Source organism: Battus philenor, unplaced genomic scaffold (assembly GCF_028537555.1).
Source record: "Battus philenor isolate CCGP_79_NKW_IND1 unplaced genomic scaffold, ilBatPhil1.0.hap1 SCAF_20, whole genome shotgun sequence".
Lineage (NCBI taxonomy): Eukaryota > Metazoa > Arthropoda > Insecta > Lepidoptera > Papilionidae > Battus > Battus philenor.
In genome coordinates this window covers 1,244,930-1,270,570 of record NW_027181683.1, presented here as the reverse complement: position 1 = coordinate 1,270,570, position 25,641 = coordinate 1,244,930, and the positions used below count along the sequence as shown (strand labels likewise).

Sequence of the window (25,641 nt, the reverse complement as noted above, 5' to 3'; positions counted from 1 at the left end):
GCCTGCTAGGATTTGACGGGGAGTGAAGAAGACACCTTCTGCTCAATAGCGTAAAGAGCGGTTTGACAAGAAGGCTCTAATCTTAACAAGTCTATCCGACACGTTGAGTGCGTACAGTTTATATAGTAAACCGTTATGCCAGACTTTTTCGAAAGTCTTGGCGATAAGAAAGATAGCGCCTATGTCTCTAGGCTTCTTTGGTGCAAAGCCGTTGAGAATGGATTCCTTAAATACGTGTGCTTGATGGACGCATAAGTGGGTGAGTTCCATCCGTCACCGCTCTGCCATTTATATGCTGCCTCCCCCCCACTACTACTAAAAGTCACGTGACCGTTCATGTGAGTGATTTTTTTTTCTTAGCCTACGCGTAAGGTATATGTAATTTCACGTAATAGATGAGTGTTTTGAGTGAGTATGCTGGTAAATTTGTAATAATGGAGAGGAGGAAACATTCACCTGCTCGTTAAATATAGTTCCAATACCCCCGTGTCTTGTTATTTCTAACCGTTCCAACACGTCCACCCGTAATCCTTTGTTACAGGTATGTAGTACGTCATAGGAATGACCGTCTGGTAAACTATGTCGCGACTCCAATAAGTGTTTAGCGAAATGAGATCTTATATATTATGTGTTGTATGTATCTTTATAACGGATGTTATGTAAAAAAAAAATGGTGCCATACCATACACAGACCATAGGCGCCCACTGCGTAGACCAGGAATCAAACCCGAAACGTATGTTCGTAAGTCTCACTCCTCTACCACTGGGATACCAGTGCCCTCAACTTTAATAAGTATTTATCTAAATTTAAAAAAAAAAACACTTTATTACGATCATATCATTAGCTATTTTATTATTTCTAGAAATAAAAAAAAATTCACATTGAGTGTATTATTAAGTATACGATCAAGCCTTTAAAGCTTTTATATCTATTACAAATCATCCTGTATATTTGTTCTTATTCTTTTTAGTCTCAAAGATCGCCACTATGACCAACCTTGCGCTGCTCGCATCCTTCACCTGGTCGGGGATCTACCCACGCCACGTCTACCGCCTTATGGTCACTCCTGTTTCATCACACTTTTCTACAGTGGTCGATCATTCCCACATATCGGTACTTGTTGCATTGCAAAGCATTTAATATTTTTTTTACAGACGACAGCAAACATGGCTGCAAGGACCTTTGTAATTAGTTACAACATTCGCAGATTTATTGGTGGGGTCCCACTGTCACGAAACTTTAAATAATATTATTTGCTAACAGCAAAACGTTATTTATGTTCAAGTGAGTCTAGAATAAGTGACATAGTCCAAAAAAGTATTTCTGTTATGGTTCTTCGCCAGCTTTCAAGTGAGGGTCCTCAGGAGAGGTCTGTATAGCTCCCAATCATCTAGTAGTCCTCACTTCGAAAGCCTTCATTCACTAAAACTTAATTTTCTACTTAAATTTAATGAACATTGTTTCGAAAAACCTTTGGATTTGGGTCTTTTTCGACCAGTCTTATAGGAAACCCATTGATGCCTATGTTCAGCAGTGGACCTCATGCGAGTTATATGATGATGATTGTAGGCGTACACAACCCTGGCCATAGAAAATGTAAGAATAAAATAAAGATTAGAAATAAAATTGTACCTAGCCACCTAAGAGTAAAAAAAAAGATGAGGAAAGGAAGGCGATGAAAGCAAGAAGAAATGAAAGAACAAAAAAAATTGCAAGATTTTGTGAGGGATAAAAGAAATTGAGAAGAATAAAAGTGAGTGTAAAAAATTATTTGTAAATAAAGTACGAGAGGCTCCCAATAGCGGGGGCCTCAAAATAAAAACCCTGGCCATTATTGTGGTAGACTTTAATCAAACGTCAATAAATGAATAAATAGGAAAAATGATACTACAATGGTAATTGCTACAAAACAAGCTACAAATAATCAATGTTATGTTAAATATATAAACTATGATTTAATACAGCATTTTAAACTTATGTTACAGTGATGTTTATTTAAAGATAAAATTACGAAATATAAAAAATAATTATTAGTTTGTGACTAAAAGTTAGTCCACTGGGTTAATTTCTAACAAATTCTTAAAAACTATTTTAAATTTACTGGAATCAGGCGTTATTTTGCGGAAGTTTATCCTAAGTAAGAAAAGGATCAATATTAAGCCACTTCCGCACATGCAGTAGTAGTCGTGCAACAAAGTGCACCGCCCGTCAGCCCGTTGATAATTTTTTGCTCGACTAAAACTTGAATACCGTCAGTCATTATCAGGGTTTGATATTATCGCTGTGACGTCATTAAAAATAATATTTAATGAATACTATACCAAAAAAAAATTTTTTTCTCGCTAACTCTCCGCTACCCGCTCGCAGTGACACCACACCACAAACCACTTAAACGCTTGAACCATACGGTAACATGCCAAGGTTTGTGTGGTTTACGCGATTTATTTTACGCTGACAATTATGATTGCATGTGGTCCCAGACGATCGGACCAATTGTCTCTCTCGCACACCGTCCGACTCCTGCAGCATTTGGAAAGGTGCTTAGATTGTTTTGCGGTGGCATTGGCTATTGGCAAAACCAGTATTATGATTGATCGAAAGTTTAATTTATACAAATATCCTTGAGAAATATAAGATACTGGTAGGTCTGGCAAAAGCACTCTAGGCGACACCACCGTTCGTTATAAAGCCCATTTTAAAAAGTCCTGTGAAAAGTGAGATACTGCATTGACCTTTTCCTGGTGTATAAAAGATGATCTATGATCTATATAAACGCAAAGTGCAATTTAAAGAAAGAAATGAACAGAAACCGCTCTCGGGGATAATTGGTTAAAATAGGCATGCTCTAAGGTACAATATTGTAATCTTTTTCATTCAATATTAGCATAGAGCAATATAGCATAGCAAAATGTTATGATACACATCATACAATTCTTTTTTAATCTTAAAAACCGACAGGCGACTATTATTAATAGAAAATGCAAAAATTGCTACGTGAAATATTGCATCAATTTTGTGGAAAAAAAAAACTCAAATCACGTTATTCCGCAAGAACCGTATTCGACTGATTTTGCTCTGTGACTTTTAGCTATTCTATAAACTCAAAATTCCAATGCGTGGACGCCGTTTTAACACGATTGAGGATATAAAATCCGAATCGAAGAAGATCTCGAAGGCTATACCGGAAAAAGTCTATTCCGTCGGATTCAAGGACTGGAAAAAGCGTCCGACAAGTGCGATATAAAGGAGATTACTTTAAAGGATATAAAATTGATTTGTAAAAATAAATAAAGAATACATTTTATAAACAAATTCATGTTACATTTTGATCATAGTATTACATTGGCTTAACTAAAATAACAAAAAAATATCGTCAGAGCTGATTCGTCAAAAAACCAAAGATGGTAAGGAAAAGTTGATGAATAAAGCATATTATTGTATAAAAGATTGTTGAACATACCTTGGTTTATTTTCAATTGATAAATCGAATATATGTTATTTGAAAAATCTAATTTTTGCATTAAAGGAGTTAGTTGTCGGGTTCTTCTCCATAGAATTTCAAAACTCGGGACTTATAATATTATGTAAAAATACATAATTAAATGTAAATTATAAATGATTTTTAAAGATGCTTAGAGCTTATTTGAAAGAATTAAAACCATCGTGTGTGTGTCAATTTGAATTTATTGCTCAATATCAAACCATATAACTAGACATAGCTGAATCAGAAGCTGCAATACTTTGTATAGAAGCGAGAAACAAAAGAGAGAGGGCAGAGACCAATATGTATATTTGATTGATGTCCTATTTAAAAAAAATAATAAAAAACGTGTTTGTGTCAGGGTGAATTTGTTGCTGAACATCAAGCAACACAACTAGCGATAGCTGAATCAGAAGCTGCAATGTTTAGTATAGAAGTAAGCGACAAGAGAGAGAGGGAATCGACTAATAACAATGTACATAAATACATGAGCTATTTCTAAAGAATAAAGAATATCGTGTAAATTAAGGAGAAATTAGTGATGAAAATCAAGTAACATAACTAGAGATAGCTGAATCAGAAGCTGCAATACTCAGTATATAAGTAAGAGACAAGAGAGAGAGGGCAGGGACTAATAATATTATGGATAAATACATGAGCTATTTCGAAAGAATAAAAAACATCGTGTGTGTTAAAGTGAATTCAATGCTGAACATCAAGCAACACAACTAGAGATAACTGAAACAGAAGCTACGATACTCAGTATAGAAGTAAGAAAGAAGAGAGAGAGGGCAGGGACTAATAACACTGGATAAATACAAGAGCTATTTCGAAAGAATTAAAAATATCGTGTGTGTCAATGGAAGTTAGTGCTGAACATCAAACAATACAACTAGAGATAGCTGAATCTGAAGCTGCAATGCTCAGTATATAAGTAAGAGACAAGAGAGAGAGGGCAGGGACCCATAATACCATGTATGAACACATGTGCTATTTTGAAAGAATTAAAAATATCGTGTGTGTCAATGGAAGTTAGTGCTGAACATCAAACAATACAACTAGAGATAGCTGAATCTGAAGCTGCAATGCTCAGTATATAAGTAAGAGACAAGAGAGAGAGGGCGGGGACCCATAATACCATGTATAAACACATGTGCTATTTTGAAAAAATTAAAAATATCGTGTGTCAAGGGAAGTTAGTGCTGAACATCAAGCAACACAACTAGAGATAACTGAAACAGAAGCTGCAATGCTCAATACAGAAGTAAGCAACAAGAGTGAGAGGGGCAATATTTCAACTATTGCGAGTATATGTACGTTTGTAGGACGACAACATTCTTTAAACGGCATGCGTGTGCGCAAAAAAAAACACGTTACGAAATACGTGATATCCATCAAGAGCAACATATCAACGAATTAGCGGTCAATGCGCAATTGAAACGGACTTGTATGTCGATCTAGTTAACCTTGTGCATTGTTTGCGCGCTGAATAATTTAATGACCATCTTTAGAACCTCCCTTCCTAACCTCACTTTATTTATTTAATTTATTTTAAACTCTTTTTTGTACATTTCTCTACTTTCTCTACCTGTAAGGCTGTGCAGAGGTATATTATTAAATATATATATATATATACATATATATATATATATATATATATATATATATATATATATATATATATATATATATAAGTATAATTAATAATAAAATACAATTATAGTGACGTTTCCGTCACCTTGTCAAGCGACAGCTTTCAAACCTTGGAATACGCAACGATTCCCGATCATCCTAATATCGAAAGGGAGAGTTCCGATAAGAATATATTCTATTGTAAGAGTGAGTAGAGTCGGTACTATGGGGTGGCCATCTAAATAGACGATTGCTCTGGCTACAAACTGGAATTGATCTTTACAAATCATAAATAGTAAAGATAATAACAATTTATATTTTAAAAAAATTAAGTTATTTATATATTTATATTGGTCATGGACGCAGATTTTCTTCGGCTACGTACGCTTTGGTATTTCATTACTATTTAAAGAAATCATAAATTTGTTTATTTGTTTATACTTTGTAGTACACAAAACTCGAATGAAAGAAAAAAGAAATAGTTTACATACATGAAAACTAGGCGGTGTTATCACTCGAGGCGATCTCTACCAAACAATCTTTTGATGGAGATGAGAGACATGAAGAAGAAGGTATTTAGGATGTACATACATACAAATATATACATAACTAGACACACATTACTTTTGCGCCATCTTTTATAAAGCATAGTACTTCACACTACACACTACAAACATACAAATTACAATTGAAAAACAATTAAAAACATACATTACCACCCACACGCACACTGTGTCATGGCATTTTAAAAGTATATACATACTTTTTAATTCCATGCCGCACTATATTCTTTCTAAAATTTGTACGCCTCCCTATGTGACATACTACTACTACTACTACTACTACTCCGCTGGCTCAGTGACCCAAAGTGAGTCTTGGCCTCCGAAGCGAGAGACTTCCACTTTCCTCTATCTTGCGCCATCGTCTGCCATTGGTTGACATTCAATTCGCGCAAGTCTGCCTCAACGCGATCGATCCAGCGATACCTGGGTCTACCCACTGGTCTTCGACCCTTCGGTTTTTCCAGGTACGCTACCATCACGCTCCGATCCGATCCCATTCGCTCCAAGTGACCATGCCAGCGGGTTCGTTGAAGTTTATATTCGCCAATATCGCCCTATGTGACATACATATTTTTAATATTACAGCGAAAGGCTTAAACTCTTGTCGAGTCTATATTCGAATTGCCCACTTTAACAATTAAATTACCTCCTTGTGGGGCATGGACTCCACGCTGGGAAACACAGCTCTAATGTATTTATTCTCTCTACAGCTGATCTTTAAAAATGTTTCGCTAATAAAACTACTTTGTAATTGCAGAACGACTCAACGCAAACCGATGCGAGTATGAACCAAGGCCATTCGCAACGAGAGGACCTATTAGACCTCGTAAAGAGTTATTGTATTAGATATTTAATTAGATACACGAATCATTTAGTACATTCGTCATTTACAATATAAAAAGATAACGGTGAAATAAATTGCGGATTTGTGTGGTAATAGTAACTTAAATTTATCTACAGTTAAATAACAAACTCTTCTATTATGAAAAATAGCACAGACATAAGGCGCTGGTTTTTTTATCCTATTTCTAAAGATATTTACTGTCTCTACGGATAGCGTACGAACAAGCTTTTGTTTGTATCTATGTGTGTGTAATACCATCGCTACAATTGAAGGATAGAAATAAATACATTTAAAAAACTTTTAAGTTAAACGGTTTTTTGATACCCATATCGTGGTGCTTGTGGAAAAATATGTACCTAGTCCGCCATATTGGAACGGCGTCCATCTTGAATTTTAAATTTTGACATAATCATCGTGTTTTACTAGTGTAGCCCTTTCATTTGATACCCATATTGAGGGCGTTAAGGAAAAATATGTAATCCGCCATTTTGTATCGGCGGCCATCTTAGATTTATAATGTTATTGATTTTATTTTATTGTATTGTCATCAAAATTAAATGTGTGTACCAAATTTCAGATCAATCTGACAACGGGAAGGTGTTTAAATTTCAATTTCTAATTTTGACCCAAATAAATAAATTCCGCACGGGTCGAACTAAATGAAACCGTTTAAAAAAATTATATTAAACGCTATGTTATAAAGCTTTATAGCTATATTAAATAATCGTTATTAGCTAACTAATCTAACTGTCCAATTTCTAAATGTGAAGACGGTGTGTTTTTCTAAATTAAAAAAAAAATTATATGTCACGGTTACGCTTTTTTTTATTTTATTTTTTGTCTCCTGCTTTTGTTTGCGTTACGTTACCACAATATTATTTTTTTAACAAAGATTAAAGTTGTCCGTACATGTTTTTTTCTTTTTTTCGTCATATTGTCTTACATGTTACGGGGACCAGAAAGTAATGTCGCTTTTTTAAGTTAAATTCACACCACTACATTTTTAACAAGTTTTTATTTTTGATCAACAATATATTCTCCATCGTTATCAATAACCTTTTGTCATCTAGTGTACAACTTTCAATTGTTTTTTTTGTAAAATATGTCGATAGAAACGACATTACTTTCCGGTCCCCCTAATAGAATCTTTTTTAAACATCACAAAAAAATGGAAGATTCCCATCGTCTCCTAAAAGAGATGATATATTTTCGCTGGTAATCTTCTCATCTCTGTTCCATAATCAGCTCATACTCCTTCGTATACGGGACAAGTGATTACGTTTACGTTGTACTACGTCAGTGGTTAGGCATTTAGTATCTAGAGCAGTGATTCCCAAAGTGGTCTATATCGACCCCTAGGGGTCTATGACAACCTGCAAGGGGTCTACGTCAGCGAAAAAAAAATTGGAGGTCCATGAAATGAAAATGGGGGTTTACGATAGTGGATCTCTACACATACACTGATAGTACCTATTTACTTACATCATACTATCTTATAATATCAAAACATTTACATTATTTATAAAAGTATCTTGAAGTAGTATTTTGAGTAGTTTTAATTTAAATTCAATTAATAAATGTATAAATTAACATGTGTTTTTACTTTAAGTTTTTAACACTAAACTTTACTACAGTTAGAAATTTACAGGAAATCAATATCAGGTAAGTTGGTCTACCCAACACGGAAAAATATGGCAAGGGGTCTATGACACAAAAAAGTTTGATGAACTCTGATCTAGAGCGTTGAATATTTGGGATAGCTTTGCATGGCATGTTGAAGCCTCTTATGTATATGTAACATTATGAATGTGTGCATGTTCGTGTCCATGTGTGAGTCTCTCGGTACATGTGTACCGAATAAATGTCAACCTATTCCATCCAATAGCTGTCCGGAAGACATCGCAGTTTCCGATTAGACAGTCATCTGTGTTTCTCCTCTTTGTCTATTTTAAATAATTTATTATCGTTTCCTGCATAATGATGTACAAAAATCGCGTTTAATAAATAATTATCCACATGTGTAAATCGAATAAAGATATCGATTTAAATACATCCGGTATGCGATTGAATCAACCGAATTTCTGTGAGACAAAACATGCGTCAATGTCAACGACATTTTTTAAAAAAGTATTAAAACCAACCTTGTTATTTACGTGAAAAAAATAACGCATTCTTGAAATCATTTTGACCATCTTATATGACAAGGGTATATGAGAACGCTGTATTTTTATTGTATTGGATATATGTCTTCTTTTTTAGTTTCACTGGGTTTTTAGCGTCTGAGCCTTTACTGTAACTTACCTCAAAGCGTAGAACATCGTCTCGAGTGAAGAAGAGAGTCGCCAGAACTTTAAAAAGTTCTTCAAAAATGTAATAAATAAAACAAAAGGACAAGAGTAATTAAAATATTCAACTATAGTGATAAAATAATTGTAATAATGGAAATGTTAATTAAATGCGATATATATTGTAAGAAAATAAACAGATATTAAGAATAAATAAATTGTTAAACAAATGATAAAGATATTAAACGTAAAAATTGTAGAAATCCTACTACTTCCGCCATGCAGCAGTAGTCGTGCAATAAAGTGCACCGTAAGCCAACCCGCTGATAAATGCGCATGCGGCAAACAATGCGAATTACACAACTACCACCGTTAAATAACTCAACACGTGTTTCACCCCTCCACGGGGCATCCTCAGGAGTAATGTTACACCGATTAGTGCCAAACACCGAGTTTGCACGACTACTTGCATGGCGGAAGTAGCTATATATTGGTCCTTTTCTTATGTATACAACATTGCAGAAAGTTCAGATCACATAAATTCAAAAAAAGATTGAATAGAAAAGTGATCGCACGCAAGAGGAAACATGTCTTACGACTTTAGAAAACAAAAGAGATTGTAATTTTGAAAATAATTCTTCTGTCGATCTTCTTCGAGGCAGTGTGGTTAAAAAAAAACTGTTATGTATACAGTATATTATTAAGAAGATTTCCAAAGACTACATGAGCCACGAAACTTCTATGGCAGGCATTGTTAAAATATTCTGCAATGTAAATTAAATAAATATTTATTTACATCGCGTATTTTATATCACGCCAACAACTAATTCTAGCATTTTTATATCTATATATGTAGATAATTAGTTCCGTGGTTACTTTATTTAAATTTATTATCATATTAAAATTTATTCTTTGTTTAAATTAATATTACAAGTCCGTGTAAATGTTACATTTAAATCTAACGACGGATTATCTCTGTCTGAAATAGCAATCATAAATATGCATTTATGCATCCTCTTTATTTTATAATAATTAAAAACAAATCGACAAGGTTACTTTGGTTTTGTTATTCCTTATGTTTCCACTGAAACTCAAATCTATGTCTTTATGTATGCGCCGTAAGCTATGTGATATAATATAATCATCATTTCAGCTATAGGAGGCCCACTGTTGGACATAGGCCTCCCGCAATAAAGATGTTTATTTATGTGACCTTAGCAAAGCCTACCGTTCATGTTTCGCTTGCTGATAATGGTCTCCACCTTCCAGTTAAACTAGAGCAGTGTCTCCCAACGTGGGGTCCACGCCCACAAGGGGGCAATTTGATTTTGAGTGGCAATTCTAAAGTGAACTCGATTCGAGTTTAATTCTTTTGCTTTAACATAAAAATATATATGTTACATATTGGGCGTAAGCTGTGTGATATAGTATGATCATCATTTCAGCAATAGTATGTCCACTGTTGGGGAAAGGCTTGCCTCAAAGAGTTCCAATAAAACCGGTTTGAAGTGGCCTATATCCGTTATCTTTTGATAACTTTGCAAAGCCTTCCTTGAAATTGATTGATTGATTCGATTTAGAAGATTTCCCTGATCACAAAAGTTAAACTATAACAGTGTTTCCCAACGCGGGGACCACAAGTGGGCAATTTGTTTGTAAGTGGCAATTCTAAAGTGGACTGGACGTGAGTTTAACTTTTTAACTTTTTAACTTTAAGATAAAAAATAAATATGTTACATAGGGGTACGTAATAATTTTGGAAAGGCTAAAGTGGGGGCGAGGGGCCTAATATGTCATTTTAGAGAAATCGTAGAGATAAGAGAATAAAACTGAATCTTAATAATGACATTACAATATAAAATACATCACATAGCCACACTAATTTTGTATATAATATCTTATGTGTATTTTGTACTGTCTCTTTTGATTGATCCAAATAAATAAATAAATAAGTAAATCTTCTTCTAATTTACTCTTTTATCGGAGTGGTAATGGTGACGTCCTTTGCGGAGTGAGAGCATTCATTTAATGCAGTGTTGCCAACCTACCCACGCCCCATAGGAAGGCAATTTGATTGTCAGAAGGAGCAATTCGAAAGTGAATTGGACACATATTCAGATCTATCGCATTAACATAAAAATTATTGTGGTAGGACATGACACATAAAAGGTTGGATAACACTGGATTTAATTAGTTAAAAGAAATTAATAATTTCTACGAAATACATATCCGACGTGCCAAATCAAATGCCGTGTACACTTCCACGAAACGTTCCTCCACTCGAGATGATGCGGGCATGAGGCAAGATCAATATTTACAATACGTTGTCTTACACCAACGGGCACTGTATTATAATACTTACTAAAACAATTCATGTGAAATCACTACCCATTGTTAAATGTTTACACGAATTTGAGACAAATGTTATGGCTCGTCTGAACCCCGCCGCTTAGCCATAAGGTGCGTAAAGGTACGTTCATACTGTACCCAAACTAACTAGTAAAAATATCAAAAGATATTTATTATGACATTAACAAGGTATCCCATAAATCAACGTCAAACAAACTCGGGTGATGTTCTTTGTGATGACTTATGGAGACATCCAACTCTACTAAAATATGTTGATACTACTGTAGTGTGCACTGATAAAAGGCAACGCTGTTGACACTGCTGTAGTATGCACTGATAAAAGGCAACGCTGTTGACACTGCTGTAGTATGCACTGATAAAAGGCAATGTTGTTGACACTGCTGTAGTATGCACTGATAAAAGGCAACGCTGTTGACACTACTGTAGTATGCACTGATAAAAGGCAACGCTGTTGACACTACTGTAGTGTGCACTGATAAAAGGCAATGCTGTTGACACTACTGTAGTATGCACTGATAAAAGGCAACGCCGTTGACATTACTGTAGTATGCACTGATAAAAGGCAACGCTGTTGACACTACTGTAGTATGCACTGATAAAAGGCAACGCCGTTGACACTACTGTAGTATGCACTGATAAAAGGCAACGCCGTTGACATTACTGTAGTATGCACTGATAAAAGGCAACGCCGTTGACACTACTGTAGTATGCACTGATAAAAGGCAACGCCGTTGACATTACTGTAGTATGCACTGATAAAAGGCAACGCTGTTGACACTACTGTAGTATGCACTGATAAAAGGCAACGCCGTTGACACTACTGTAGTATGCACTGATAAAAGGCAACGCCGTTGACATTACTGTAGTATGCACTGATAAAAGGCAACGCCGTTGACACTACTGTAGTATGCACTGATAAAAGGCAACGCCGTTGACATTACTGTAGTATGCACTGATAAAAGGCAACGCTGTTGACACTACTGTAGTATGCACTGATAAAAGGCAACGCTGTTGACATTACTGTAGTATGCACTGATAAAAGGCAACGCCGTTGACACTACTGTAGTATGCACTGATAAAAGGCAACGCCGTTGACATTACTGTAGTATGCACTGATAAAAGGCAACGCTGTTGACACTACTGTAGTATGCACTGATAAAAGGCAACGCCGTTGACATTACTGTAGTATGCACTGATAAAAGGCAACGCTGTTGACACTACTGTAGTATGCACTGATAAAAGGCAACGCTGTTGACACTACTGTAGTATGCACTGATAAAAGGCAACGCCGTTGACATTACTGTAGTATGCACTGATAAAAGGCAACGCTGTTGACACTACTGTAGTATGCACTGATAAAAGGCAACGCCGTTGACATTACTGTAGTATGCACTGATAAAAGGCAACGCTGTTGACATTACTGTAGTATGCACTGATAAAAGGCAACGCTGTTGACACTACTGTAGGATGCATTGATAAAAGGCAAGGCTGTTGACACTACTGTAGGATGCACTGATAAAAGGCAACGCCGTTGACATTACTGTAGTATGCACTGATAAAAGGCAACGCCGTTGACACTACTGTAGTATGCACTGATAAAAGGCAACGCCGTTGACATTACTGTAGTATGCACTGATAAAAGGCAACGCCGTTGACATTACTGTAGTATGCACTGATAAAAGGCAACGCTGTTGACACTACTGTAGTATGCACTGATAAAAGGCAACGCCGTTGACATTACTGTAGTATGCACTGATAAAAGGCAACGCTGTTGACACTACTGTAGTATGCACTGATAAAAGGCAACGCCGTTGACATTACTGTAGTATGCACTGATAAAAGGCAACGCTGTTGACACTACTGTAGTATGCACTGATAAAAGGCAACGCCGTTGACATTACTGTAGTATGCACTGATAAAAGGCAACGCTGTTGACACTACTGTAGTATGCACTGATAAAAGGCAACGCCGTTGACACTACTGTAGTATGCACTGATAAAAGGCAACGCCGTTGACATTACTGTAGTATGCACTGATAAAAGGCAACGCCGTTGACACTACTGTAGTATGCACTGATAAAAGGCAACGCCGTTGACATTACTGTAGTATGCACTGATAAAAGGCAACGCTGTTGACACTACTGTAGTATGCACTGATAAAAGGCAACGCCGTTGACATTACTGTAGTATGCACTGATAAAAGGCAACGCTGTTGACACTACTGTAGTATGCACTGATAAAAGGCAACGCTGTTGACACTACTGTAGTATGCACTGATAAAAGGCAACGCCGTTGACATTACTGTAGTATGCACTGATAAAAGGCAACGCTGTTGACACTACTGTAGTATGCACTGATAAAAGGCAACGCCGTTGACATTACTGTAGTATGCACTGATAAAAGGCAACGCTGTTGACATTACTGTAGTATGCACTGATAAAAGGCAACGCTGTTGACACTACTGTAGGATGCATTGATAAAAGGCAAGGCTGTTGACACTACTGTAGTATGCACTGATAAAAGGCAACGCCGTTGACATTACTGTAGTATGCACTGATAAAAGGCAACGCCGTTGACATTACTGTAGTATGCACTGATAAAAGGCAACGCTGTTGACACTACTGTAGTATGCACTGATAAAAGGCAACGCTGTTGACACTACTGTAGGATGCATTGATAAAAGGCAAGGCTGTTGACACTACTGTAGTATGCACTGATAACAGGCGTCAAAGAATCCTATGTGGTTTTTTCGATGGGTGTCTCATATCTTCTTTTTTTCCATCTGTAACCCGGAATCAGAGCGAAGCCTAAACACAGGACAGCCGGCGATAGCATGAAAACGAAACATTTACAATTTCCACGAAGAATTATAATTGAAGTAACGATGAGAACGTTGACTATTTATTCCTCACCAGGTACAAATATGACGGGATTCGCTGCAGTTGGGACCGTACTCACCAACAGCTTCTGGTGCTTCTGCCTCTGCAGGTTCCTCGTGGGTTTGGCTTAGGACAACTGCTTCGTCATCATGTACATTGTTGGTGAGTATCAGATCATATAAATTTGACTAGAAGTGTAATTTCTGATGCCCTTGCATGATCAACATCAGCCGATGGACTTCCACAGCAAGGTATATGCTTCCCCCAAAGATCACAACTATACCGGTCTTGCCCGTATTCACACATCCTGTGATCTTAACTATATCGTCCGTTTACCTAGTGGAGGGGTCCATCCACGCAGAGGGTACCGACTCGTAGTGGCCACTCGAGAAATTTTAGACCCCTAAGGCCTACGGTAGGCCCATGTACCCTGCAAACTGCGACTTTAGACCAGCAATTCTTCGAGCTACGTTGGTGATTTTCGTTCTTCTGCAGATCTCATTTCTAATTCGATCACCAAACTCCTTGAAAAGCGAAACACCTTGAGCTTTAGTAAAGTCGTAAATACAGTGTACATCATTATTTTTTCATTAATTAATCTCTAACATTAATCCAAGATTTTTAATAGTGTTTCATTAATACACACTAATAGAGGTATTAGACGAGGAGGTTAAAAAAGAATTTTTTCTTCCTAAAAAAACTCGAAATCAAAAATTATAGAATTTTTCCAAGAATTGAGAGACCGTGCAGCTTCACTAAATTCGGCAAGAATTAATGACCCTACGTTACGTAGGTCATTCACAATTTCTCTGACCTGTGAGTGATCTAGTCATCCTCCACCCTGTCAGTGAAAAAGGCAGCAGAAGGAGCAAGGAGTGTATATATTTATTAAGGATGTCGTAAAAAAACTTTTCCGGGTTTGTTACGTTGTTTTCTCAAATCAGTGCGTATTTAGAAACACGGTAGGTTTAATTTGAAAGATGGCTTAAAGGCGAAGTCAGTCTGATTGTATTGTATATTAGATTGCATATCCTTTCTTCCTCCTAATTATTCTTTAAGAAAGAAAAGGACCAATATTTAGCTACTTCCGCACATGCAGTGGTAGTCGTGCAACAAAGTGCATCGCCCGCCAGCCCGCCAGCACAACTGCCCACACACACCCACAGAGTCTCTCTGTTCTTGGCACTCTGTGTTTGGCACTAATCGGTGTAACATAACTCCTGAAGATGCCCCGTGGAGGGTTGAAACACGTGTTGAGTGATATAATAGTGGCAGTTGTGTAATTCGCATTGTTTGCCGCATGCGCATTTATCAGCGGGCGGTTTACTTTGTTGCACGACTACCACGGCATGTGCGGAAGTGGCTAAATATCGGTACTTTTCTTACTTAGGATGGACTTCCGCAAAATAACGCCTGATTCAATTAAAGATTCTTTAAGAATAATAGTACGTATTAATTTGTATCACCTCACTTGTTGTACTCTATTGATCAATGTCGGATATATACAAGTAAATAATAATATAATTAACATGTATCTTTGATAAAACATCTCATCTGCATTTAAGATGTAATTAATAATATACTAAATATACAATGAAAAGTTTTTTTACGTACATTAAAGAACAATGCCATTGTGAACACGTCTTTATCATAAACATATCGATTATTGCCTGATTTCGTAGGTAAAATTGGCTTCAGTAACGGATCTTAATCCAGAATCGATTAGTCTTTTTCAAGAACAACTTGTTTAAGACAAAATGACAAGTGAAATTAATCAAAACTTTATTTAAACTTTATATATCTAAAGTAACATACGAATGTTGTATCGTTAAAATAGTATAATTATCGAATTAAAAAGAATTCAAGAAAAGAAATAAGTATAAAGTTAAATGAAGATTTGTAATTGATAAATATACAATGCTGTGCGGAAGTTTAATAATAGTTTTGAGATTGGTGCAAATGAGTCAAGCTATGATGAACGTGAAACAAAAAACAGAATGTGGCTATAAGGTACGTCAGTCTGTTAAGATTTTTTTTTCGTATATTATATTTTCGTATATTTTTTCGTATATATATACATAATTTATATGTACACAAATATTGTATACGTAGTTTTTTAATTTTTATGTCTTTAAATTTGTCTTTATTCGGATTGAAATAATAAGTATTTATATGTATCCTAACGTGTACAATAAAGAATATTAAAATGTAAAATAAATAATTATGAAATATCATATTTAGTGAACACTCCAACTAAATATATATATATAAAACATCAGTTAAATCTGTTTGTCATCTGTCAAGAGGTGTAATAATTAATGCAAATTTGAAAGTCCAAAATCTAGTTTATTGACTCATAGGCTGAACGAAGTTCGCCGGGTCAGCTAGTATATGTATAGACATATGTTTACATATATTTATAAGCATATACTTAGTCTTAAAATAAATATGGTAAGAAAAAAAACAACATTAATTTTATTGTACGTAATATTTATTATTGTTACAGTGTGGAATTTAATACGTTAATATAAAATCATAAAACACTTTAAACTTTGAGGTCAGTTATCATTATCAGCACGCACTCTAAAGGAAAATTCTTCACTGTCAATGTGGATTGTATCGTGACGTTAAGAGTAAACCTTACTGTCTAAAAAAGACCATAAATCATAATCTAGTTCAGAGTTCCCCAAACTTTTTTGTGTCGTAGACCCCTTGCCATGTTTTTCCGTATTGGGTAGACCCCCTACTTACCTGATATTGATTTTCTGTAAATTTCAAACTGTAGTGAAGTTTAGTGTTAAAAACTTAAAGTAAAAACACATGTTAATTTATACATTTATTAATTGAATTTAAATTAAAACTACTCAAAATAAAATTTTGTACCTGTTATGTAAAATAAACGTAACATTAAATGAACTATAAATAAAATAACATAAAATATATACTTCATAGGTACTTTTATAAATAATGTAAATGTTTTGATATTATAAGATAGTATGTGGTAAGTAAATAGGTACTATCAGTGTATGTGTTGAGATCCACTATCGTGGACCCCCATTTTCATTTCATGGACCACCAATTTTTTTTTCGCTGACGTAGACCCCTTGCAGGTTGTCATAGACCCCTGGGGATCGATACAGCCCACGTTGGGAATCACTGATCGAGTTGATTAAGATCAGGAATAGATGATGGCCAGTCTTCAGCTCTGATGAATTTCAGAACATTCGTTTCTAAGGAAGAGTGGATGAAGCGTTATGGAAAGGACCATTACCTTCTCAAATATGTTATCTTGCTGCATTTATGCCGATGTTTTGATACTTGTTTCACAAAAATATGTCTCATTCACTCCTTCATAGCAAACACCCCCACCAAACCATCACTGAACGTAATTAATAGGAATAAAATTGAAAATAGTACAGGTTGGGTAAGAAATTAAAGGAATAGGAAAAATAAACACTAACTTGAAACAAATATAGCTAAAATAAACAAAGCAGTAACCAACGTAAATATGCAAAAAATTGTTTAATTGTGAAAGTAAATAAATGTTTTAATTAAAATTGTTATATATTACAATTAGATTGTAATGCCCTGTCCTATAAATATGATATTGGAGAGCGAGAGGGTCCCAATATATGGAGGCATTAAAAAAAACTATCAAGTAAGTCGCAAAATGCCCGCGTTGTACTCTGTTGACTAATTGAGAAGATTCTTTAGATATTTCAGCATAGATAGTGTCATTTTGTTTGTTAAAATATTACTAAATTGTAAAAATTTTCACATCCGTAAAGAAAATTATTCTGTAAACTCCGCAAAGTGTAGTGCTGAAGTAGTTGTTTTGATTTTATTACCCTATTCTTTTTTTTAATTATTAGTGAATAACCAGTGCATTTCTTATAGCCTGCAAGTTCTAAGTCATCTATTAAAATACGTAACATTTTCCATGTGATGACTTCATCTTCACAGATAAAATATTTTGGCTTTCGGACAGTATTTTTTCGAACTGTTTCCCTTACTGCTTTGATCGCTTTTTCGTACGAACACTAAGTGCACGACCAGATCTTTTTCTATCACAAACAGAGGAAATTTCATTACACCTATCTGTCTCTATCACCTATGTGTCTGGTATAATTTAAAAACTGTATTTGACCATACCTACTTTATGTATTGCAATAGAAAGATGTACAGGATATATTTTTAGTCTTATCTGCCTAATTCTCTCTTTGAGTCGTACTGAGCTAAATGAGTTAAAGATATAAAAGAGTGATAAATATCACAAGATCGAAAACATATATGTCACCTTTTGTCAGCGATACATTTTGCCCATCTCTACTTTAAAGGAACAATTCTTCCATCTTCATCGGTGGTTCTTCTGCAGATCAAGTTTTTTATTCAATCTCACAGTAAAAGTCCAAGCATGGCCTCTTTCGTTTATATCAGAGTTTCCCAAACTTTTTTGTGTCGTAGACCCCTTACCATGTTATTCCGTGTTGGGTAGACCCCCTATTTACCGGATATTGATTATAATTGAATTTAAATTAAAACTACTCAAAGTAAAATTTTGTATCTGTTATGTAAAATATACGTAACATTAAATAAACTATAAATAATATAACATAAGCAATAAGTCAATATTTTTAGTGAGAATAATGATCCGGAGACTGCGACTCTCAGGTTTTTACAAGTTCCAAATGTATTGCAAACACAAAGCGAATACCAACATCCTACAACTTACACAATTTTATGAACATATATAATAATTTTTTTACTTCGTAGGTACTCTTATAAATAATGTATGTTTTGATATTATAAGATAGTATGATGTAAGTAAATAGGTACTATCAGTGTATGTGTTGAGATCCACTATTGTGGACCCCCATTTTCATTTCATGGACCCCCAATTTTTTTTTCGCTGACGTAGACCCCTTGCAGGTTGTCATAGATCCCTAGAGGTCGATATAGACCACTTTGGGTATCAGTGTTTTAAATAATTAATGATAATTTAATAATTAATGATTTATTTACAAATTACTATTTATCCACAGCAATGTCCACAAACAAGAGATGGGGCTTTAAACGTTCATCTCATACCGCACTCTCACATGGATGCCGGTTGGGTGAAGACCTATGACGAATATTATTATGGAAGTGAGTATGCATCATCAGATGTACTAGAAATACTAGTCACCATCATCTTGTTAGGCGATAGACATCCAAAACAGTACGAAGACCTACTTCAAAGACCGCCACGATATCCAGTGTTGTAGTAGGACTTCCGTCATTTCATAGAAATTCATTTAAAATTTTAATCTATTTTTTAAGCCAACCGAAAAGAAAAATTCGGAGAGTACTACGTATTTTAGGAATCATTTTTCCTTTGGAATACATTTGATAAACTTTTAAAATATATATTTATATTTATTATATTAATATATATATTAGCTAATCCCGCAAACGTTGTTTTGCAAAAAAATAATGTTTTTAATTAACAATTAAAAAATTAGGGTTGATCGTAGATGGGTGAAGTTTAGGGTTGTATGTATTTTTATATGCTGTATCATAAAAAAATAACAACAAAAAATTTCGTTGAACAATCCTTATCACTTAGGGGCATGGAAAATAAATAGTAGCTGATTCTCAGACCTACTGAATACGCATATAAAATCTGGTAGTCGGGCGGTGCACTTTGTTGCACGACTACCACTGCATGTGCGGAAGTGGCTAAATATTGGTCCTTTTCTTACTTAAACTATATGTTCCTTTTTCAGCACGCACTTCAGTAAGCACGGCTAATGTTCAGTTGATATATCATTCAGTACTGTCCGAACTGCTGCACGATAAACGAAGAAAGTAAGCTGTTTTTTATTTAAAAACTTTTTTTTTTTCAATTTCGTTTCACAAAAAAATTTCAATGTTTATTTTTAATCGCACCATATTAACTATTTGTTCGTTTTAATGCCAACATTTACTATATACCTTCATTTATATTATAAAGTAAATGAATAAGTTGAAAATAAATAAAGTTTCACAGTAAGCTAAATTTTCGTTTTTTTTTTTAATTTCTGGGTGTCATAAGTACAAAGCAACGGAAAAGTATTTGAAAAAAGAATAAGAAATCAGTTACTGCGTTGTAATGTTCAGTTATTCTTTTAATAGTATTAATAAATCAATATAACCAGATTCACGTTCTCCGAAACGGTGTACTTCTGGCGCTGGTGGAAGGAACAGCGACCTGCAACGCGTGCCACATTCCGAGCGCTGGTGGCAGAGGGTCGCGTGGAGTTCGCGGGAGGAGGATGGGTGCAGAACGATGAAGCCACCACCGATTACCTTCAAATCATCGACCAGTACACTTGGGGACTCAGGTGACTAAACATCCGTAAAAACACACCGAATAATCTGTGTCCCCAAACTTTTTTGTGTCGTAGACCCCTTGCCATGTTTTTCCGTGTTGGTTAGACCCCCTACTTACCTGATATTGATTTCCTGTAAATTTCTAACTGTAGTGAAGTTTAGTGTTAAAAACTTAAACTAAAAACACAAGTTAATTTATACATTTATTAATTGAATTTAAATTAAAACTACTCAAAATAAAATTTTGTATCTGTTATGTAAAATATACGTAACATTAAATAAACATAAAATAAACTATAAATAAAATAACATAAGCAATAAGTCGATATTTATAGTGAGAAGGATGAACCTGATGCTTTAATAATAAATTATCAACTTTTGGCGTCAATTTTGTATGGGTTAATCTTAAATCTCCTCGGCTAATGATGTCCAGTCTGTTTCTTTTTTCCTTCATAGGTACTTTTATAAATAATGTAAATGTTTTGATATTATAAGATAGTATTATGTAAGTAAATAGATACTATCAGAGTATGTGTTGAGATCCACTATCGTGGACCCCCATTTTCATTTCATGGACCCCCAAATCTTTTTCGCTGACGTAGACACCTTGCAAGTTGTCATAGACCCCTAGGGGTCGATATATACCACTTTGGGAATCACTGATCTAGTTACTGCCTAATTATAAAACTAAATGACACTAAACAGCTGAAAACATAATTTCGAACGAATAACTCATACAGGCTGTATATATATTTCATTTATTATATACTCGATACTATCATCATATCACCCTTAAAACGTCCACTAGTGGGCACAAACTTCTGCCATAGATTTCCAATAGGAAAGGCGTGAAGCGGATTCATTCCTGCGCCTATAGATGTACTCAACACGATCGTATATCCGTCTTGATGACGAACGATAAGTTTTCCAGTATGTAGATATTATATTATATCTAAAATAAATGTTTGATACCTCTGGAATCTAAGTAAACGTAAAGTTAATTGAAGTACCAACAAAAACTAGAGTAATCATAATAAACATTTCACAATATAGTCATTTTGTTTAGTTTGTACTTCTAATATATATTTATTTATATTTTTAATTTTCACTCTTCAATGTTTTTATTGAGTCTATTCAAGTCATGTTGATCAGTGTATTATAAATAAAATACTGCTTTTCATGCGTTCTTTGACATTTTAATTATACTCTATAGTTTCAACTTTGTTACATCCACCGCTGGACAAAAGGTTTCAAATAAAACCGATATGAAGATCTCAACATGATTGTTGATCAACTTTATAGGTAGTAGTTTTTAAAGAAATTGGTGCTTGAATAGTAGCTTCGCAATAAATTGATAACATATCACTTATGCGCCATTATTTAAAATTATATAACAAAAATAGTTATTACTTTTTACTTTCTCATTCCTTCTTAATTTTGTCTTGTGTATTTTATGATATTTACTTCTATATATGGTATTTACTCTGTGTTTGGCACTAATCGGTGTAAGATAACTCCTGAAGATACCCCATGGAGGGGTGAAACACGTGTTGAGTGATTTGACGATGGCAGTTGTGTAGTTCGCATTGTTTGCCGCATGCGCATTTATCAGCGGGCTGGCGGGCGGTGCACTTTGTTGCACGACTACCACTGCATGTGCGGAAGTGGCTAAATATTGGTCTGTTTCTTACTTAGGATGGACTTCCGCAACGTAACGCCTGATTCTATTAGATATTTACTTCATTCACGTTCCTCAATTAAATTGTGCAGAGATACAGCTTAAAAAGTTAACTAGTCGAGAATGCCTTCGTCATTAAGTTCGCCGTTACATATATAATACATGAGAAGTGTTTAACACGTTCACTGCGGCTTGAGGTCGATTCAGCCTCATGGTAGACTTTGCACTGGTGCGGCGCATAAAACTCGTGTTTTTTCTCTAGTGCGGCGGCTGTTTACACTCAACCGTATGAGGTATGACAAAGACAAATATAGCTTTCTTTATGTGTGCGAAGCATTGACTCAATATTGTAAAAAAATATTGATGAACATGAGGCAGAAAAGGCCTCAACCGCACTACTAGGAAGTTCAGCTTGAGGCTGATTCGACCTCAGCCGCACCAGCTGAAAGTTCTTCAAAATTGGGCCCGCAGTGAACATGTTAAATAAATAAATATGTACAAGTAATAAAAATAAACTTGTCACTTACATATGTCGTCTTCAATAAGCTAACAAAACCTTCACGTTTAGAAAACTGAACGACACTTTGGGACCTTGCGGAAAACCGAAGGCTGCGTGGCAGGTCGACACGTATGGGCACACCAGGGAGCAGGCATCGCTTCTAGCACAGATGGGATACGACGGCCTCTTCATTGGTAATTTCAAAATTTTTAAACACACCTCATATATATGCAAATATTAATTAAAATAAATACTTTTAAAAAACTTTTAAATTAAACGGTTTTTTGATACCCATATTATGGTGGTTGTGGAAAAATATGTACCTAGTACGCCATATTGGAACGGCGTCCATCTTGAATTTTAAATTTTTACATAATCATCGTGTTTTACTAGTGTAGCCCTTTCATTTGATACCCATATTGAGAGGGTTAAGTAAAAATACGTAATCCGCCATTTTGTTTCGGCGGCCATCTTAGATTTATAATGTTATTGATTTTATTATATTGTATTGTCATCTAAATTAAATGTGTGTACCAAATTTCAGATCAATCTGACAACGGGAAGGTGCTTAAATTTCAATTTCTAGTTTTGACTCAAATAAACAAATTCCGTACGGGTCGAACTAAATAAAACCGTTTAATTAAGAAAATACAGTGAAATTTGAAATAAGTAATTGGAATACGAATGTAATAATAATTTAAAAGTAGAATATATCTAAATAAATAAAATTATTGCATATGTTTATAGAAATAACTGGTTTTTTCTACATGCAAATAAATATATACAGTACGTATACCAAAATACATTTTTTATATTTAATTAATAATATAATTTCTGTCTGTCTATTTGTTCCGGCTAATCTCTGAAATGTCTAGACCGATTTTGACGAGACTTATACTGGCAGATAGCTGATGTAATAAGGGGTAGTTTAGGCTACTTTTATTTTTAAAAAAATTCTTTAATGAAAGAACTAAATAAATTTGTTAAATTCCACGCAAAGTTGTAGGTATAGCTAGTATAATATAATGGCACTTTCCATAGATATTCTTTATTACTCTCTTTGCTTATTACCATATATAGGTTCACAATGTTTTCACTCTGCTCTCTCACAGTGATCCTACTGTATGTTATATACAGGGCGAGTGGACCATAAAGAAAGAGAGTCGATGATAGAAGAAGACAGAATGGAGTTTATGTGGAGAGGCAGCAATGTACTTGGTAAGTTAAGTAACATTAGGGCAGGCTTTAAACTCTTACCTTAGTTGTTGATTTGTAAAGTATAAAAAGACCTTACGGAACCATAAGGAAGTTACAAATTTTAATTAGTCATTTCGCATCCTTCTTTTTACTTCTTTAGTGCTCTTTCAGTCTTCTTAAAATCATTCATTCGGTTTTCTGACATAAGAAAAATATCTGTTATATTTGGTCTTAAAATTGCTACCAAAATATCTATTGTATAAAGTATTCTTATTTATTTAATATTCTTTATTGCACACGTTAAGATACATTTAATAAGTTTTACAATTATATACAAAAAAGTACAATGGGCGGTCTTATCACATAAGGCAATCTCTTACAGACAACCATAGTATGGAAAAGATAGAAGTACTCATAATGGGTAGTTTACGTGTACAAAAAATACATATTTACAAACAAACGAATATAAACATACATAGACACACATACTTGAACATACATACATACGTATATAACGTATATACTTATAATAAATAAGGTTTAATACATTTTATAAATATAATATAATAATAAATAAACATCTGGCTGACTTCGATCAGTATTGGTTCGATCGCACTTGCCTCAGAAAGAAACAGAAGAGGAATAAGAAATGAATTAACAGATAGATAATTATAGGTCTAGTAAATGGTTCTTAACCATTTTCTTGAAAATAGGTAGTGAGTGAGCACGTCTTATATTCAGCGGTAAATCATTCCACAGCGAACGGCCTGCGTGGGGAAAGATTTGCTTATATTCTTTCTACTTGTACAAAAGTCTACGCATTGATTGAGCTCTGATATCCTCTCTTTCACTACGCACGCATTCTTTTGAAATATTATTTTCTAGAAGTTTTCACCAAGGTTCCATGACCTTTTTATTCACACTATCGTCTTAAAAAGCCTCCAGTTCAGCTTAAATCAGGCTTCTTTGATCACTTAGAACATACTTGCCAGTTTTTTATGGCCCCCGCTATCGGGAACTATCGTTCCACCCCCTATTTACTTGGGAACAGGGATTTAATTTTTCTTTATTAAATTTTTAACTCTCTTTACATTATTTACTTTCTCCTCTTCCATTCCTCACAATGTCTATCTTGCTTCTCTTTCATTCTACAATTCGTTCTCTTTTTTTCTTCCACTACAGTTACCTTTTATTCATCTTAAATCACAGCGGTTTGGTCTACTTATACAATTTATGATATATCATAGATTTTTAAGCTAATTACTACATCTTATACATGTATATCGCAGTATCTCTTATTTCTCCTAGTTCAGTATTATTATTTTAATTTTTAAATTATTTCTATTATAATTTGGTTTTATTTTATATTTTTACCTTAAACTGTTTTGTTTATGATTTATTCCTATTTATTACAGTTTTGGTTATTTTTCTGCAGAAATTGAGAAATGATTCTCTACCTTTTTTCTATGTCAAGATGGAGGCGATAGTGGCCACCTCTATCCTTTTCTCTATATATATGTATATATAAATATTTACTATGTAAATATTTATATATATGTATATATAAATATTTACTATGTAAATATTTACTATTCGACGATATTTTTGTTTTTATTATTTTTAAATGTGGCATTAAAAAATACACACAACCCTAAATTTTTACCCCTCTACGATCAACCCTTTAATTTTTTTGCAAAACAACGTTTACGGGATCAGCTAATATGCATATGTATATATATAAACGTATATATATATGTATATATATATGTATATGTATATATGTATATTATATCGGTATCGGTTAAGAGCGGGGCATTCGGCTACCAGGTGGATCACGGTCTACTTCACACCGAGTTCACAGA

At 34.5% G+C, this 25,641-nt stretch overlaps 1 protein-coding gene across 1 annotated transcript in view; it reads left to right on the top strand.

The window, feature by feature from the left end:
* The first annotated feature begins 16,025 nt into the window (after nucleotides 1–16,025).
* The window catches only part of LOC137922942 (lysosomal alpha-mannosidase-like), a 49,316-nt gene continuing 39,700 nt past the window's right edge, over nucleotides 16,026–25,641 (top strand). The window contains exons 1-6 of the mRNA XM_068766054.1: nucleotides 16,026–16,064; nucleotides 19,097–19,199; nucleotides 19,820–19,901; nucleotides 20,231–20,416; nucleotides 22,652–22,776; nucleotides 23,720–23,800. Of these exons, the coding sequence (XP_068622155.1) occupies nucleotides 16,026–16,064; nucleotides 19,097–19,199; nucleotides 19,820–19,901; nucleotides 20,231–20,416; nucleotides 22,652–22,776; nucleotides 23,720–23,800 (616 nt within the window). The remainder of the gene's footprint in view (nucleotides 16,065–19,096; nucleotides 19,200–19,819; nucleotides 19,902–20,230; nucleotides 20,417–22,651; nucleotides 22,777–23,719; nucleotides 23,801–25,641) is intronic.